The sequence below is a fragment of the Nicrophorus vespilloides genome, unplaced genomic scaffold (assembly GCF_001412225.1).
Source record: "Nicrophorus vespilloides isolate i.1.1-1 unplaced genomic scaffold, Nicve_v1.0, whole genome shotgun sequence".
NCBI lineage: Eukaryota > Metazoa > Arthropoda > Insecta > Coleoptera > Silphidae > Nicrophorus > Nicrophorus vespilloides.
In genome coordinates this window covers 120,918-139,766 of record NW_017097677.1, presented here as the reverse complement: position 1 = coordinate 139,766, position 18,849 = coordinate 120,918, and the positions used below count along the sequence as shown (strand labels likewise).

The 18,849-nt window shown below is 31.5% G+C and overlaps 1 protein-coding gene across 5 annotated transcripts; it reads left to right on the top strand.

Annotated features, from left to right (window-relative positions):
* Positions 1-636: 636 nt before the first annotated feature.
* LOC108560700 (arf-GAP domain and FG repeat-containing protein 1) lies at positions 637-18,368 on the top strand. Of its 5 annotated transcripts, none has more exons than XM_017918362.1 (6): positions 637-886; positions 16,313-16,830; positions 17,065-17,178; positions 17,481-17,765; positions 18,039-18,271; positions 18,332-18,368. In XM_017918362.1, the coding sequence occupies exons 1-6, from the start codon at positions 723-725 to the stop codon at positions 18,365-18,367; spliced, it is 1,350 nt and encodes a 449-aa protein (XP_017773851.1). In that variant the 5' UTR covers positions 637-722; the 3' UTR covers position 18,368. The 5 variants fall into 5 exon arrangements, with proteins under 5 accessions (XP_017773851.1, XP_017773852.1, XP_017773855.1 ...); XM_017918366.1 differs by lacking the exon at positions 637-886 and adding an exon at positions 14,463-14,547; XM_017918364.1 differs by lacking the exon at positions 637-886 and adding an exon at positions 15,859-15,983.
* The last annotated feature ends 481 nt before the right edge of the window (positions 18,369-18,849 follow it).

The window sequence follows — 18,849 nt, the reverse complement described above, 5'->3', positions numbered from 1 at the left end:
TTTCTCTCTTATTACCCTTAGGTATTTTTACCTTTCACAATCTTATTATTTATTAAATAAGTAAACATTAATTTGTAATTGCTTATTATTATAACATCGTGAAAGAGAGGCAATTATATTTTCATTACGCTGATAAAAAAGTTGCCTATGACTATATTAGTTACTATATTTACTATTACTTGATATATGAGTTTATATGCATTTATATGTTTTAACGTATCGCATCTATGTATAAGACGCTCCTTGAAGATAACATGCAAATAATTATTCTTGACACTTTTGTCTCCATTTTTTTAAAATTGAAAAATCATTAATTATTATATTATAAATATAAAGTGTAGCTGAAAGAAAATTACTTGATTATAAACAGTAGCATGGTTAAGTTATTTCAGCTCTTCAATTAGTATGTGCTTGAAACTAAATACACATATTTATATCACCATGAACTTCTACCAAACGTTCTTGTAATCTTATAAATGTATTTGAGTATACAGCCCCTCCATTGGATAGTTTTAAAGCCCACTTTAGGACCCACTGCTATACAGATAAATAAGGTACTTTAAATAACATTACAAAATATGACTTATATAATTTAAAAGATGTCGCTAGTGGCATTTAATCTTCTGTCAAATTGGATCGCAGGTGGCGCAAAGATCGGGTACAGTGTTTTGTTGGTGTGTCTGTCAAATAAATCAAATATTTCAGTCTTGTGCATAGCGAACATGGCGGCAACACGTAAAAGGCAGGACGAGAAAAATTTGAAAACTCTACGTGAATTAGTGTCGTTAACGCACAACAAGCACTGTTTCGAGTGCAACCAGAGAGGCCCCACTTACGTGAACGTAACCATCGGAAGTTTCGTCTGCACAAAATGTTCTGGAATGTTGTAAGTCCCTTTACACCTACTATCCCATTCACGTTTCAAAAGGGAACAATTCATAAAATTCTCTATGTAAGCACCTTAACAACAACAAATAAACGATGAACGAAGAAACAAAGAACTATTTCCATTGTTACCAGAAGTGACAATCACTTGCTTTGTCTTCGTGCAGTTGATCTAGAGATTTGTATTCCGTTTGTGTATTCATATTTTTTTGCGAATACTTTGCATCCGCATTAATTAAAGCAACGAATATTTTAGTTGTGCGGTTTAATTGTTGGATGAATGCTTTCCTATTGAAATTCGCGACGGCGGTTCTGTTCCAATGTCCTAATTTTACCAAGATGGAAATAAACAAATAAATAATATTGGCCTAGTATATTTTATGTTGTCCTCTCGGCTATTTTGTTTTCCAACCGACTTTGTGCCCTTTGCCCTTCTCTCGTACGCTACTGGCTATTTTTATGACGATATTTACATAAAACAGCCTTTGTCCATGTGTCTCTGATTCATACCTTACTCACGCATTTGAAGGAGCAATACAAAAAGGCCACTGAATGTTTGCGTACGTATATGTATTCACATACAATTCCAAGTAGATAATGGAAACGGTTTATTCGACTGATAAAATTATCATATCTTTCACCGGGGCTTTCATTTAACGTGTGGAGAAACGGTTGATCGATTTCCAGAATTTGCAGTATACGGGCTTAATGCCGGAAATCATTAAATAGAAGAAGGAGAAAAAAGAAAGGATGGATGGATGAAGCCCCGCGCGGTCCCAGAGCAGGTGCATTCAACCACCTGACCACGTCCCTAAATTGCCTCATAAAACCGAAACAACTTCGAATCCAATTTCTCTAGAACGCACACTAACCGACACGATGGTAATATGGCAGCAGGCAATAACTTCAACCGCTAAAGAAATGCAGGGATCCGGTGAAAGCATTTATTACGACCACATTTGGACTAGAACCAATTGTAAAATGCTGATGACATACCATTAGTTCGAAGTTCGCAAAAGTTTTACGGATCATTTCACCCACTGTCGCATACACATGGACATCGCTTAGCTATAATAACTAATTAACGAGTCTTGTGAAAATTTTATGTTATCGATGAATTATTGCAAGAGAAGCTCCATTTCTATCATCGGGAATTCCATTTAACTTTAGCGACAAGCGTGTTGAAGATCTTTGTTTTGTAAAAGTGAAATCTCTTTATTTTGCTTGTGATAGAAACTTAGCAACAAGCCACGTTTCTGGGATCGGTCGTGTATATTTGCAAGTAAGGACAAACGAAGGTACGGACTTAAACAACTATTTACTTTTAAATTCAATCTATTTGATTTGAAATTCCTAATGTATCAAAGAGAATATTAAATCGTAACATATATACATATATTATTGTATCTAATATGTCTAAAAGCTTTATATTAATATTTAATTATTTTTTAAGTAATTGTAGTTAATTGTTATCCAGATAATATTAACCTACATTAATTATTTATATATAGTTGTAAACTTTCAAAACTGAAATACAAATTATAAATTATAAAAAGTTAATAAATTGTTCGTTAAACTAACATTTTTATTCTTGTTCAGTGGAACCCCGCTTAACCAGCAAAATCCGTTCCAAATTAATATAATATACGATAATGCGTTCTATTTTGTAAGTCATTTTTCTTACAATTTATTTTGGTCGTTATGTGAGGTTCCACTGTAGTTTACAATTATAATTAAAATATAATTAAAGTAAAGCAAGTAATGCAAATACACATTTTAAAATAATTATTTTCATATTTAAACTACATGCGAAAACTTATTCTTTCTGAATGATTTTTACAAATTCATTTTATTTGTGATTATTACAATTTAAATATATTATAAATTATATATTCTAAAAAATATAATTAATATTTGAATACCAATTTAATTTTTAATTTATTTATAAATGAAATTAATTTATTAATTATTAGATTTGTATTGAAAATTCATACAAAAACTTGAAATAGTTAAGATTTCAGTGAAAAAATGTTATAAGATTTTTTCATGCGTTTGAATTTAAGTGCTGATCGATTTAATTCACAGGGAAGGCGGAAATTCTTTGTATATAAAATGTTAATTACATGATATGTTGACATTCTATTATAATTATGTGATTTTACAATGGTGATTTTTTTAATGGGTTTTATGTAGTATAGTTTTAAATTATATTTTAACCATATTTGGAATTGATCTTTTGAGATTTCACGTTCGGCTCAAAGCCAATCCCTCCGTTCGTCCTACTTTCGTATTTTATCATAAGGGCAGTCTTTTTTTGCTTATTGCAGCACTTGCATTGTTTGCATCAAAATCTCACTAGCTCTATGCAAAATAGATGCAAACAATTGATGATCGTGTAAAGAGAATAGGTGTGGGCGAACTCAAATGCCATACGCTAGGAACAACGCAGAATATCGTTGTTTCTTGCTGTCTCTGATCGTATTATATTATTTATAATTGCAATTTTATAGATATATCGAAAAAATCGCGTGTTGTGTAATTAGAAAAAAACATGCAATTAAGAAATGTTATGACTCAGTCGTGACAGGCGGTATCACTGTTTACTTCTGAGGAAATTAAACATACCTTCTATTGAAGGGAAAAACCGAGAGTTGTAATACACATCTGGAAAATCCTATGAACTGTCCTATAAGATTGATCCATATTCCCATTAGTAAATAGCACAATGATAAGGGGAGAATCATAAAACGTACAAATAGACATACATAATATACTATTTATACATACACATGTTTGGTCGTTGACATTCATTTTTTACTGTGTCTCATCTTCATTGATAATACAATTGTCGACTAATGCGTATATTACCATTCATTCATTAATTATGAAATAATTGTCGGGAGTTGTAGTAAATATATTTATTTGTGATTATAAATCCTAAATATGTTTAGTGTAATTCATGTTTTTTTTTCATAGATTTTTAGAAATGTAGATAGTATAGGAAAATATTATTTCAGACGCTCCTTAACTTAACTTGCAATAGTATTCATTTTATTTGTAATTAAATACAATGGTGACTACAAAAATGGATTCCGTGGAGTCATATCATGAATATGTATTTGTTGTAGAAAGGATTCTTGATATCGACAAACTTTCTTTTTTTAAATAGGTTTTGTTTTGTAGAAGTGGATGAGATGGTTTTGTGTTTATTACATTTTTTTTCTTTATTTTTATTAATACAATCGTTTACATTAATACAAATATAATATATATTTAGTGAACATTTTTAAGTATTATGTGATGTTGCTACATTTAAAATCTTACAAGAAAATAATCATGAATCTGTTACGAATTCATCCAATGCAGTAATTGTTAAAAAACGATAAATGCACGAAGTTTGGTAACCACTTATGTTACATGTGGACAAAATCTTATAGAACAGAATAATTATTCTATCGAATGTTTTTTTATTTTCAAAGTATTTACAGACTAGATTCAACGAATTAGCACTAATGGTAAATTATGTAAAAAAAGTTGATAATTTTGTTTTTTCTTATATTTATATAATAATATAGAATGCAGGCCTTAATGAAATAATAATGGAAGAAAAGAAAGGTTCTCCAGGATTTTAAACACTTTTTGAAATATTTTAAGATCTTTTTCAGTAGTGCTCTTTAAAATATTTAGTATGTTTATTTTATTGTCAATTATGTTTTCTTTTGATAAGAGTGAATACTTGTGTAAACTCATTATTAAGTTTAGATTTATATGGTTTTAATCATCTTAATTTTTGAACTATAAATAAGACAAAGTGTAAATACTTCAGATATATCAATATATAGTATTTGTATTTGCTTTGTTGTCGTATCAACATAGTTGACTGACAAATGTCTGAGTTACAGTAAATTTGACACATCCTCTTGAACCTAACGATGCGTAGAAAATTAAGTAAGGTTTGAATGCAATTAGCTACTTATGTAAAAATGCAGCAAACGTGTTAGGGTATTGTACAGAGAGGTAATTAAGATTACAGAGGAAACCATTGGAACGCCCACGTATATGTGACGTAACAATTAAGAGGAAGTCTAAAGCTGGAAATTCCTTACGATAAGGATCGAGTTGAATAATAAACGAATGAATGAGAGAAGTAAAAAAAATGATCACAAAAACAAACACGCTTTGACGCTCAGAATGTATGTACATTAATTTAATTTTGACACGTGCTATAGAAGTGTATAAATTAACTATAACAATATTTTTTCCTCACATCTTCCATGAGTAGCGAATCCATTTACAAATGTTTCAGCTCATCCCAATTATGTAATTACAACACGATGAGACGGTCTAGTGTTGTGTTTACAAAAACATAAATCCGGTTAATATTCATGAGCAAAAAATAGAAGTATGTTAGTATTTGTACGTAAGTCCGTTATGACGAATTAGGCGAACGATTTATATTTCGCTTTTCATTTCCAATTGGTTCACTTTCTTTCTTTTCCATATAGAATAAACATTTTAATTTGCTAAAATCACTAAACCGACGAAAATTTATATTTATGCTACGGTAAGCAATAAAAACGTTGTACTGTTAGCAAAATTCATTTGACCCGAATTAGAATTTTCATGAACTGTTATGTTAAATATATATTTTTGAGATTATTATAATAGCGGACTATATGTAAAAGTGCAAACTTGACTAATTTCTCTATAAACTAAACAAAATCTTGGTTACTTTAATATAAAATAAATTTTCCTTTCAATTAGCTTTCAACTATAAACTAGTTGGCTTCAATGTATTGTATTATATTTTGCTTATAATTTGTAACCCAAACTATTTTAATTATTAGTACAAATATATTGGTATAATAGAATTTAAATTGGTTAATTTTTGAAAATCATATTTATTATGCATTTTCAATAACTTATGTTGACTTTTCTACCATACGAATGTTTAGCAACCTAGGTGATTGTCAACGCAATTTGACATCTTGCGACAGAAACGACCTCATAACAATGATAAATACTACTTTCATAATTGAATTAATTTGGTGTAAATTTAAAAAGACGTATTTATAAATAGGAAATAATAAACATAATTTATTACATACATGCTGTCGACCTCAGTTTTTCCACCCCAATAGGAAATATTTACTTATGTATTAACATAGTTTGTTTTTTTTAAATAATTACACTTCTGTTGCACAATCCTCTTGTAACTGTGCTGAATACATATTTGCAAATTATGTTAAGATACGTTGCTTGTTCTTCAACTAACTTAATTAAACGAACGTGAATGTAATCATGGAATTATCTAAGTTTAAATACTTTAAACGAAACGAAGTGACAAATTTTCCAGCCTGTTCAATCAATAGTAGATCAAAACAATTCAATCAAGAGTCAATGTCAATGTCGAAACTATGATTGAGACGGTTGACGTGAGTCCGTCATATATTATATTAATTAATTTTAATTGATTAAATGGAAACCCAGCCAGCTTAGGAGTGCTTATAATTCGTTGAAATTCGCTACCGTTTATTGTTTTTGTACGGATAGAAAACAATATATAAATTAGCAGCAGCAATTCATTATTAATTGATGATAGAATAATTATTGTGCCTCGTTCTTACATAACGAACGTATTATATTTGGAATTGATTACGCAATAACGCCAAACTGATGCCCGCAATTGTGTTGATTACCATATGGCGATATTCGATTTGCCTGGTATAAAAATAGATGAAACCAATCGATAAACCCTCGAAGCATTTTGCCACGCGATGTGTGACAGTTAATTCAGTTAAATATAAGGACTATTGCATATTCACCAAAACTGAAAGTTATTAATTTTTAATTTTTGTTTGTTTCTTCTTTATGTTACTAACGTATTTTTGAAAATCACTGTTTTACGTTATTTACTGTTATCATATCGTACGATTTTAGGAAAATAAATAAATGAATGATGTACGTTACGTCGTAATGAAATTGTTCTAAAATTAGATTTCACTGCACACGTTTATTTGCAAATACGTCTTGTGTATGCGACTCTCTTAATTAGCTGAATGCGTGCTATAAACAACATTGTATTCTCAGCTAGGAATAAAAGTGCTTGTTTATTTATAGCTCCGTATTGTTAAGTCCTTAAATTGCTCCACTCTATTTTTATTTGGCATTCGGACAATTTAGGTTGTGAATCTGATGCCGTGTCGAGAATCTTGAGATGTTTCAAGTCTACTCTTTTTTTGTCTCTCATCGATAGACAGGATGTTTTGGATTTTTTTTTCAGTCGACTATTTCTAGAATAGCTTATTCAATGTCATTAACTGTTACCTTTTTTATGCTAAAAATAATGCAGTTATTTATGTTTGTTATTGTTTATTTATAAATATCATATCATATTTGTATATTAATTCGATCTGTGTTTTTATTTAAAAAAAAAAAACTTATGTTTGAGCCAAACTAGTACTATCTAGTTTTCGAAGGAACTTTTTATGTGATACATACATAGAGTTCCTTCAAAAACTAGTTCTATATCACAAGATCCTTGGTCTAGTATTTCGGAGGTTGTTTATGCCAGGATCTAATTTAAAGTGCCGATAATAACGAAATCTACGAAGTTTTTTTAATTAAAAAAAAAACGAAGATCTCTGTTCTGAAAAATTCGCAATATTTTCTTTATTAATTTCCATATCCAATATAAATAATGTAAAAGCAAAGAATTTTTTTTAAGTTGCCCCTCTGCATCAATATTTATGCTCGGGAGCGGCCGTCTGGCACGTCATGATGCGATTCTTTCGTTATTGTTGGTTGATGTGATCCAAATGATTGATGCAAATATTATTGTGTATCTGTTGGTAAACATATTTTGCAGTTAGATGAGAAATTATTGTGTAAATCCCTTTAGTCGTTTCAAGAAATACAAAAGAGAAATGTTGGAAACCGTAGTAGCGAATTTGTTGAGATGTTAGGTGAAAGCTCAGTTTGCTGTACGTAATGAGAGTATTCCCATCGTTAATTAGTTTTAATTAAACGATGATCGTTGCGTATGTGATATTGGTTGGCTGTGATAAATGCATGCTAATGAACGGAACGAGAAAAACACGCTTATTTGTTATTTTAAAGGCGGCATTTGTTATCACGAATTCACGCACACGATATCATCTCTAGACCGTGCGAATGACTTTGTAATCAAATAATAACAGAGACATTGATTTTCGCCAACTCAAGTAAAACCGAGATAGAAACGAATAAAAAAAGTTTAACCTTTTAGGAATTACTTCAATAGTTATCGTACATTATAAATTGAAATAATCCAATTAAGTATAATCAATATGATCAGTCCTACATGTATAAGATTAGATTCTAAAAAAACTATTGTTCTATTTTTTTTGGTTTTCTATTGCTTTGCGGATTTATTTGACCAGTATCTAGAAGTAACAAATACAAAGTTATATCTTTGATTACTTAAAGCTTTTTTTTTAATATTCTCCATAAATTTATTAAAAACGTGCACAAATTAAACCACATATAAAATTAGTTTAATTCATTTAATGGGAATGTAGATAGTAGTATTTAAGGTAAAGTATTTTTATCAGATAATAAGTGATTTTCAATAAACTAGTTCAATTCAATTTCAGATAAGGTCTTATGATGTATCCATAATAGCAATTAGTTTAGTGTAAATGTAATATTATAACATATATAACGATTTAGTATTTTCTTTGTATTACAAATGAAATTCGTTTATTATTAATGTTTAAGGTTACAATTAACAATATAAACAGGCACTTGGCAAGAACCTAATTAAATTTATAACATTTTTAGAACCGCGTTATATTACATATAACAACCACAGTAATTGCAAACTAGTATTACTGAAGTTGAGGTATTTGTGATGTGAGTTGTACATTTAAAAGTAATGGCAAATAGTATTTACATTTATTGCTTTTTCTATTAATCAATAAAAAAATTACCAGTGTTAACTTGATTCACCCTGCATTGAGATTTAAAATTGTGTTTGTTTCCAAAACGATCAATACAGTATTAGAATAAGGTTGAACTAAAAATAGTAAACGTGTGGAAAACTGAAACATGCGATGGCGCAACGATTTTCAATGCTGCACGCGTCGTTTTAACCCAGAATTGGAATTTTGAAGGAGTTAACTGCACTTAGAAGAGGTGTCACGTAATGACAAAAAGTCCTCAATGTTTGTTTTTGTTCGAATTTAAATTTGGCGCCCTGAGTCATGGGCTTTTTCCGAGAGAGATGCCTTTTGTGCGCTAATCACCGGCGACGTTGAGCAATGCTCGAGCGCAGATGCGTGCCAAAACACTAAACAGCCAATATAGTTTTATTGGTGAGATGAAAGATGCTGTAATTTTTATTTTTTTGTCGCTACTTTTAATTGCAACCTCGCTATTTGCAGATGCTAGATGAAAGCACATAATTCCTAATGTACCAATTGCAGAAAGGAGAAGAAAGTGAAACATAACTCTGTTTAAATAGGACAAAGAAAATTATGCTCGATAGATAAACTATTCCCATTCCATTTTCTTCTGCAATAGCTTGCCATATTGACTTTCTTCAGTAGATTTAGAACGATTATTTCGCAATTCAGTTTATGCAGTGCAATGAGCAAATATTTCAACAACAATGCGATTACTCCTTTGGGAGTTGGCACACGAATTGTAAGTTTCTAAAAAGTACATGCTCCGATGATCCCCGATTATGATTGGATGTTTGAGAGAGGACCCGTTACTTAATTCGTCCTTGACGTTCTTCAATGCTCCATATTGGTGAATTGAAAAATAAAGAACAAAATTAGTGTAGCCTTGTTTCGAATTGGACGAGGGCTACCTATCGGCGTTAGCACTTATCCAAGTAATTACCATTTTAAATGTAATATATGAATTGTAATTGAATTCAATTAGAACAATTTTTGCTACTTTTGGAGCGGTGAATGCTGTCGGGTTGTTAACCTCGTAAGAAAAAAAAAAGAAATAATATCGAGATGTGGTCGATTAAATGCACTCGGTAAAAACTTAAGTGTCAGTAGTACCATGGCCCTCTTACATTGATGCCCTTACTGTCCGTCACCATTACCATCAGTAGCACGTGGTTTGCCTGCAGATGAATATTTCGCGAAATAGTGAAACCTCTTGGCTTTCTCGTAAATCGTAAAACTTCAAGAAGACCAAATGCAGCACCAAACACGTGAAACGGTAAAAATAAAAACACCGTTTTCTACTGTACATTTAGTTCTGTGCATGTATGGTTAGTTCTTAAGGAATCGATGGAGCGAACTCTCCCTCCGCGTGCATTCGTACGGAATATGCAAATGATCGGCGGTGGAAATCACTTGCGGACACGTTCCATGCGAAATTATAGTCAATAATAATGGGCCATTTCTTGCTTTACGTAATGCGCGCACGGAACCTGATTTTCCTGAAGAAAACTTTAAAGTGAAGAATGCAAATCAAATACAAGCCCACGAGCGGCATTTGCAAACTATGCTTATTTCACGCGCCAACATTATATCACTTTTTTTATATACATAATCCGATCACAAACCTGTACTTCAAATGGATTATATATAATTATTATTTTTATTTAAAACTAGGTATGTATTTTGAATAAATCAGTGGTATTCGTAGTCTCAAAAATAATATAACAATTAAAACAAATGTTTGCTATGTGTATGACTCATTCCCTTATTTGATAAGAACAAACGTATTATACGATTACAAAGTTTTATTGTGCATTTTTAGTATTTAAATATTCTAACTATGAATGCACTTTTAGTTTGAGTTGAACATTTGGATATTAGTCACATCTAGTCGATTATTATTGCTGACGTTTCCCATTTTTTCAATAAACTTAAGCCTGATAAACCAGTTGTTCCCAAAGTCAGTTCCATTAGTAATTCCGATAGTAAATCATATATTCAACAAACCATTACTTAACATACTTGACAATGTACTGTTTCTCGTGGAGAGTCTCTCATGGTATATATAATATATATTTATTTATAGTTTCCAAGCAGACTTATTTTAATTTTCATTATTCTCAATTTGTTTATAAATTTAAATAATTGACATAAAAACTTCCTTTATGTTAATTTCAAATCTACATACTTTTTGCTCATTATTATTTATAACATGATGTCAATTGCATGGTTATTGGTTTATGTTTGTTATAAGAATCCATATAAGTGAATGCGACATATCTATCAAATATCTCATGAGCAATTATTTTTCATATTCCATTGTTAATTCTTAATACCTGTTCCAATATGTACTTATATTATAAAATCAGGAAATAAGGTAAAAATAAAACATAAAAAACAAACGTAAACTATTAAACCATATATAATATGAGTATTTAGAATATCATAATACTCTTTATTGACCACATTTTAAATTTGATGATATTTTTTTTAAATTTTCAGTCAACAATATTCTTACGTAGTTGAATGAATTGATCTATGTAAGTCAATATTAAGAGACAGATACATATGTATTTGTATTTTATATAAACTCTGTCAATTTAACATCATAATCTAGAATATTTTGAATCCATTATCGTCATATACAGGAAACAATAGTGTTCCTTGAGCATGATAAAGAGATTTGATTTTGTATCGGAGAACTATTTACCCAGTTAAACCTAATTGAACGGAATATTCTCAAAGTACTGCTTCACTTTGTCATTAAATCGAAATTTGAGTACGAGTAAATATGTAATAGGTTATTTATTCGTCCAACGAAATATTCTCGTGACAGTAATTGTAACATTGACGTCCGAAAGTTATGTATAAATCAAAAGGGTTCAAATTTATGTTCGTATTTGATTACACCTCACGTTTTAAAATAATTTGAATTTAGTTCCATACACTTTCTATTTAAAGAGCAAAGTAATTATGCTCTTATATATTATTATTATCTAATTCCGGTTAATAAAATATTAGCTGTTTTTTATATTATTAATTATATTAAACTTATGCCTTCAACAAAATGTATTTAATACTATCTGCTTCTGGTTTTTATATCACTGATAATATACAAACTTTTCATCTTCGAAAATGGAATATCAAACACGTCCCACGCATTTCGTATCCGGTAGTTCGAAACTACTGACGTTTACTATTTCCTTAACGTGACCATAATAAATATAATACATTGAATCACTTTTAATATATTACAACAAAACAAATAATAGATCCAGCTGTACGCATACACTTTAACTTTATTGACTATAACTATATTGATCATATTTGATTCAATATATTTATAGATATTGTTAATACTAATGGAGTATTAATAATATACATGACTCTACTAGTTGTTCTCTGTATTACGAAATATACGATAGAATAAACATAAGTTTCTACTAGATCCAGATACGCCACCATTAATTTGATGTTTACACATTTACAGATGATATAGATTTAGCCATTAATAGGTGGTAACAAAAAACTACATATAGACTTAAATCATGTAACAAATTGGATCATTAAATGAAGCAATAAGGTCAATTCATTTATTCATTCAAGTTTGCACACGACATTTTCTCATACATAAGACAAACTTTTATATTTAATTGTTGTGATCGAATGAACACTTAGAAAATCCACATATATCTATGGCGTTTTTGCTCTTATAGAATATAATCTAAATAATTCATGTTATGGAATATAATGTAAAATTGATATATTTATTTATAAAATTATTGTTCGTTTTTTCGTTGAGCTAACAAATACGTAGTTTTATTCGATGACATTTGATTTGGAACAGTATTATTTCTGTGGGTTTGCAGAAATTGTGGAGGCGACTAATGTATTTATGGCGTTAGAAATGCGTTACTTTCTTGTTCGTGTCGGCAACGTGAGAAAGTATCGATTCTGGATGTATTGATGGAAAATTGAAGAAGGTCAAATTAATAGTAATTGAGATTGTAATTGAATGTCGCGCTCATAGTATGTATGCAGTTCGGACGTGCACGGTGTTAACATGTCACGTCTAAATGAAAGTATATTTCAGCACGAAAATTCATCGCTATTTGGGCCGCGCACACATACATACCCAGTGGCTTATATTCAGTTAACTGTATAGTTGTATGGAATATGTTGGATGCGAGTGCCCATTATTATCACCATTCACTATTACGATAATAAATGCTGTGGTCCGTTTCGAAGCCAGGCTATGCCTCATGCCGGAACTGGCCGAGATATCTCCAATTTAATCTCACACATTTCCTCCCATTTTTAACAATCAAGGGCACAAAAATGCCCATTGGATCTAATAACTAAGCACACTCTCATCTCCGGTCGTAGACGTCGTCGTGCTCATTTCGATGCACATTCGACCTAAATTTTATCAAAAACGAAAGCTAAATGCGTATAGGTATAAATTTCCAAACATTAAATAGTACGAGCGTATAATTTTTGCACGCAGCAAAGCAATCATAAATCGTCCATTAATACTTTCTTTTAAAAAAAGGTAATGAAGTAAAGTAGGAAATAAAAGCTAATAGTACGAAATCGGAATGTTAATATTTCATGTGGAAATAATTGCGTATTTAAAACCAACGGAATTAGTTATTTTGTTCTACTCCTGTCGAGAAACGTGTTAAAACGAACGCGATTTCTATTTGAATACGTCTCAATTGCTTATCTTCGGTCAATAGGTATTGTCAACTTTTACTCAATACGTTAAATAAATAAGTTGACGATGTTACATATTATTACTAATAATGTACGTCACTGTTCTATTTTACTATTGGGCTATTGACCATAGGTCTTTCTGCCGTATATAATTTGTAAATAATTATCGTTAATTATTTATTGCTTATATGAAACTACGATTCTGTAGATTTTATAATTTACATTTTCACTTAATTCTCCAGTGATGATCAATTATTTAAGTAGTTTATAATTGTTTCACGAAATGAATTTCGTTTGTCTGTCTAATAAGGCATTGTTTATATTCACTTGATATTACATTTGATAGTAAATAAACGAGTTTCTCAAGAAATTATATATATATATTGTAAAAATATCTTCGCAATAGCCACTTTCGAGCAAAGAATCGACTTTCATCCTTGTAACTGTTGCAAATGTTAGTCTTATTTTAAAATTATAAATAAACTTTCCTTTGCCACCACGTTAAATGTTAATGTAAGATTTTTTTATTGTATGGCCTTTAGATTATTATTTTTAGAAAATTATTTTCATTGTCTGCGGGTCGGAAAAGGAAAACCGCGATTAATCAACAGCCATGGAAAAAGTGTGGACGTTGTTGTTACTCGCGTGTCGTCAGCAAAGAGAAAAACGTTCTTGGGTAGTAAAATTCAAATCGGACAGGCGTTCCTGTACTGCTCTATGCATTTGCACGTAGTTACATCACGGCAAAAAATATATCCAGCACGAAGGTCAGAATGTTTCTAACTGCAGCATTGTAATAATCACGTTATGTAAGAATATGCTATTCCATATTCAATTAGAATTTCTAAATAACAAATGCACTTTTTACTCGATCGGAGCGAGTGCAGTGAGTTACCATAACTTGCAAATATAAAATTTAAGCAAATGCAGTTGTTATATAATTGTTAAAGTCCATTCGTTCTTTTCCGAGGTCGCTAGATGTGTTATACAAATATTGGAAAACGTAAGCGATGCTGATTTTAAAATGCCATCATACTACATCTCAATAAAAAAAAACATTTCAAAATGTTATTGAATTTACATTTTGAAATGTATTATTTTTGGGTCTATATTGCAAGCCCGACAACCGAAATCCCGACTATATCAAAATCTCGACAACCATAATCCCGACTGTATCATAATCTCGACAACCATAATTCCGACTATATCGAAAATAACATTTTTAAATTATTTCGAAGCGTAGTCTCCTTGTGCTACATTTTTATTATTAATAACAATAAATTATTCATAATAAACCTTAACATTATGAAATCATCTCAAATACAATTAGATTATTAATTGTTGTTATTTATTATTAATAACAATTTAAAAGTAACTGCGCTCCGGAATAATTTAAAAATGTTATTATTATGGTTGTCGGGAATTTGTTTGACGGTATTTTGGTTATCGGGCTTTCGATTGCTACCGATAATTTTTATTATTTCATGCATTATTTTCATCTGAAAAACATTATCCAAATATTTACAATATTAATCAAATTCCTTATAATTTTTAGATATTCCAAACAAACCTGTTATTTTCTTAAATGTGTGAAAGTTTTACTTAATCTAGAAAATAACTTTTACTCGTTATATATCGTCCAATTTTATTTTATTAATAACTTAACCATTCGTTTTTATATTTCTTAATAATAATAATAATAATGTTAGATCATTATAATTTATTTATAATATGCAGTTTGTAATATAACAATATTTTTGTATGACAAGATCAGAACGATATTTATATTGCCTTTTTTCTTCAAAACAAAATTAAGAAGTAGGTCTTATGAATATTTATTAGAATATAAATAATATTCTTGACATTAAACACTGTAAATTTGCAGTAATACAAAAGTAGCGATGTCGAGTACTTGGCCTTTTTGTATGCACTGCTATGCATGGCCTAAGATTCTTGGTTCCAATTAACAACAGTGGCCGCGATATGACTGTACGCACTTTGCGATTATTATTATTTATTTTATGATGTCCGCATTGGAGCGATGACTGGTAATTTAAGTTTCTCGGTTTAATTGCTTCGAACGATTCCAGAAAAGAAAAGTAAAAATATGAGCAGCACAAACAGAACAAGATGATGAAAAAAAACACTGCATTGATTGCGAAAGGAAAATATTGATATTGGTGGCTGGTACCGACTGGTTTGTTTGTTGCGGCTCATTCGTCTCGTTCTTAGAAAATTCTAAAATCAGTGCGGGATTTTAGAGGAGCCTGCAATCCGTGACCTCCGGTTATCGGCAGCTAGTCAGTCATAAGTCGCGCCAAACGAGGAAATGCAAACCGCACTTGGGGCACATGCCGTTTATTTGTTTATCGAAAATGTATATTTGTATTATTGCTTCTGCGTTTCCTCCCATCGGTCAATTGCTCAACGGCGTCCAAGGTCCCAAGGTTTATTTATTATTTGTTGCATTTTCATTAATCGTTACGTGCCGATATCGGAGAAAAATACGCCTCTACACCGATAAAAATAAAGCAATATAAATTCACGCACGTTGGGTGGTTGATTTATTTGGTTCGCAATACGGTGTACGGTTTCAATCAGCCAAGCACATTTTCATTTTTCAAAAGCCGCATTCAGATCATTGTTGTATTCTTTGTCACTGTGAGTATAGAGAGAAATATTCCGGACCAGTTGCAGTTGATCAGAATGATGATTGAATAGGCGAGAACCTTCCTAACCATGCTCATTTTTCTCTTCTCTTGTTGTAGGCGAGGATTGACACCTCCGCACCGTGTAAAGTCCATCTCCATGGCTACGTTCACCCAAGAGGAAATTGACTTGCTGCGAACGCGGGGTAATGACTATTGCCAGAAGATTTGGCTCGGCCTTTACGATGGCACGAAACCTGTCGACAGGGATGAGCAGGCTGTCCACACTCTGATGCTAGACAAATACGAGAGGAAGCGCTACTACATGGAACCATCGGTGGCGCTGAAAAACGGATACAACAAGCAGCAAACGGTGACGGCGACAGAGAGCAGCCCGATGAAGACCCAAGAGGCTGCAGTCAAACCTCTGGCCACCATCATTGCGGAACCGAGACCGCTCCGGGTGAACGGAGACAAGACAACGAAGCACGACTTTGTCGCGGATTTTGCACATGCCAACATCTACAACGCTGCCAACAACAACGCCACTGCCATCAACAACACGATACCATCTAACACGACGACAAATCAGCTCTCCTTCGCTAACTTCGACAACAACACCATCTTCAACAATGCTAGTAAGTATACACATCCACCGAACCGCAGGGCGTATCGTTTTTCCAGAAACACGATTCTGTTACATCCTCTCCCACAAATTAAGAAACCTTCTTGCCGGTTCTCAGAATCCTCACAAAAAACATTCCTCCTAAAATGTCAGCCACGTATACGCGTGTGTGTGTGAATGTGTATATATGTGCTTTGTATGTAGAAATGTTAAGTGTTCTGTTTTGTGGTCTGCTGCCACCAATCAGGCGAGGACAGAGAAGACGAGGAGGAGTTCAGTATTTTCAATCTGCAATTCACAAATAATGGGCCGGTGTACAATCACATTCCGCTTTTTCCCAAGATGAATGTGAACAGATGGAGTAAGTCGCTTCAAAAAAAGAAGAAAACCAAATTTCAAATATCTGATTTAAACAGAATTGATTTATTATTTGCCTGCGACTCATTAATCTATATAAATTACAACATTTACCACTATTGTTTATTTTGTTGCCAAAACAAAAATTGTGTGTACTAATATAATATGTATACTAGAACTTTAGTTAATAGCTTCTTGATGTTATCGCTTATGTATTTTATTTTTCCGAGGTTTCTTATATAACGTTTTTTTTTATATAAAACAATGTTTTTCCTAGTCTTTCATTAAACATTACGTTATTTGCAGGTATGCCTTTAACGACTATGAACGGTTTGAATGGATCACATCATAACAATCAGCAGCAGCTGCACCACCAGCAATCTCATCCTTCTTCTAACGGTCCCTCAGCGCCTTCCGAGGATCGTTATGCTGCCCTGAAGGATTTGGACAATGCGTTCAAAGCGCAGCCAATGCTTGATTGGACTTCGACAGGTTCCAATTCTAGTCTTTACAGTTCTCCAACAACTGCTGGATCGATTTACAGTTCGACCGCGTCGCCTCAGAGTTCATCTTACGGCTCACCTAGTCAAGGTAAATATAGCATTCGTATACAAAACATATTTTATTAAAACATATAAAATATCATTCGATTCCTAGCTATAACATCATTGCTTAGATTAACCATATTTAAAATTATTATTAATCATAGACGGCAATTTTATATTAACAACTGAATTATTAAAATAGATTTTGACATTTTTTAATTATAAAATTAATTTATTCAAAAACTTTTGGAGCGAAGTGATTTGTTTTGCTCCTAATTACTTTTTCCGTGAATGTTCAGTTTGATTTTACCTTTTGCAGGTCAATTTATGAACCAATTTTTATCGCAAGAGCCTTCGAACATTTCGAATCCCTTCAACTCGAATGGAATTTGGGGTGCCGCAAATGGAAACAATCAACATTGCGGTAGCAATGGAATCAATCCGTTCTTTTCTACGCCCACTGCACCAGATACGTACAACATGAACGGGGGTGGTAGTATGTTTTCGACGCCGCCCATAAATGGTACCACATGGATACCGAACCCATTCAAAGTACTGTCTATATTTGAAACTATGCTAAGTCTTGCAAGTACTAATTTTTTGTTTTTGCAGGTAGCGAATGGACACTCGAATAATCCATTTTTATGAGGTATACAATTATGAGACGAAATTTTGTAAAAATCTGACATGACAGTAGTTATTGTATTGTTTTTAAGAGAAAAAAAATCTGGACACTTTTATCTGGCATTTAATCAAAACAAGAGAGCAAATAAGTAAAATGGGTTTTAGTGTCTTCAAAGAGCGCAGGGAAGAAATACTATATATTTTAACAGACAGATCTTTAACTATATATAACTATACGGTATATAATATATATTTTTAGAAATATTTTTCAATTCATTATGTTATGCTTCTGTGGTTAAGTTTACAAAAATCATCCAAAAAATATGAAAATATTGTAATTGACGTTTGTTGCCTGCCTTAATGTTATTATTTATTTAATAGTTGTTTAAAAGAAAACACCTATGATAGGACGTTATTTTTTTTATAAATATTGTAGTAACGATTTGTTTTGTTCTTATTACTCCTTATTTTTGTAATTTGTTATTCTGTAGATGTTTTTCTTTAGC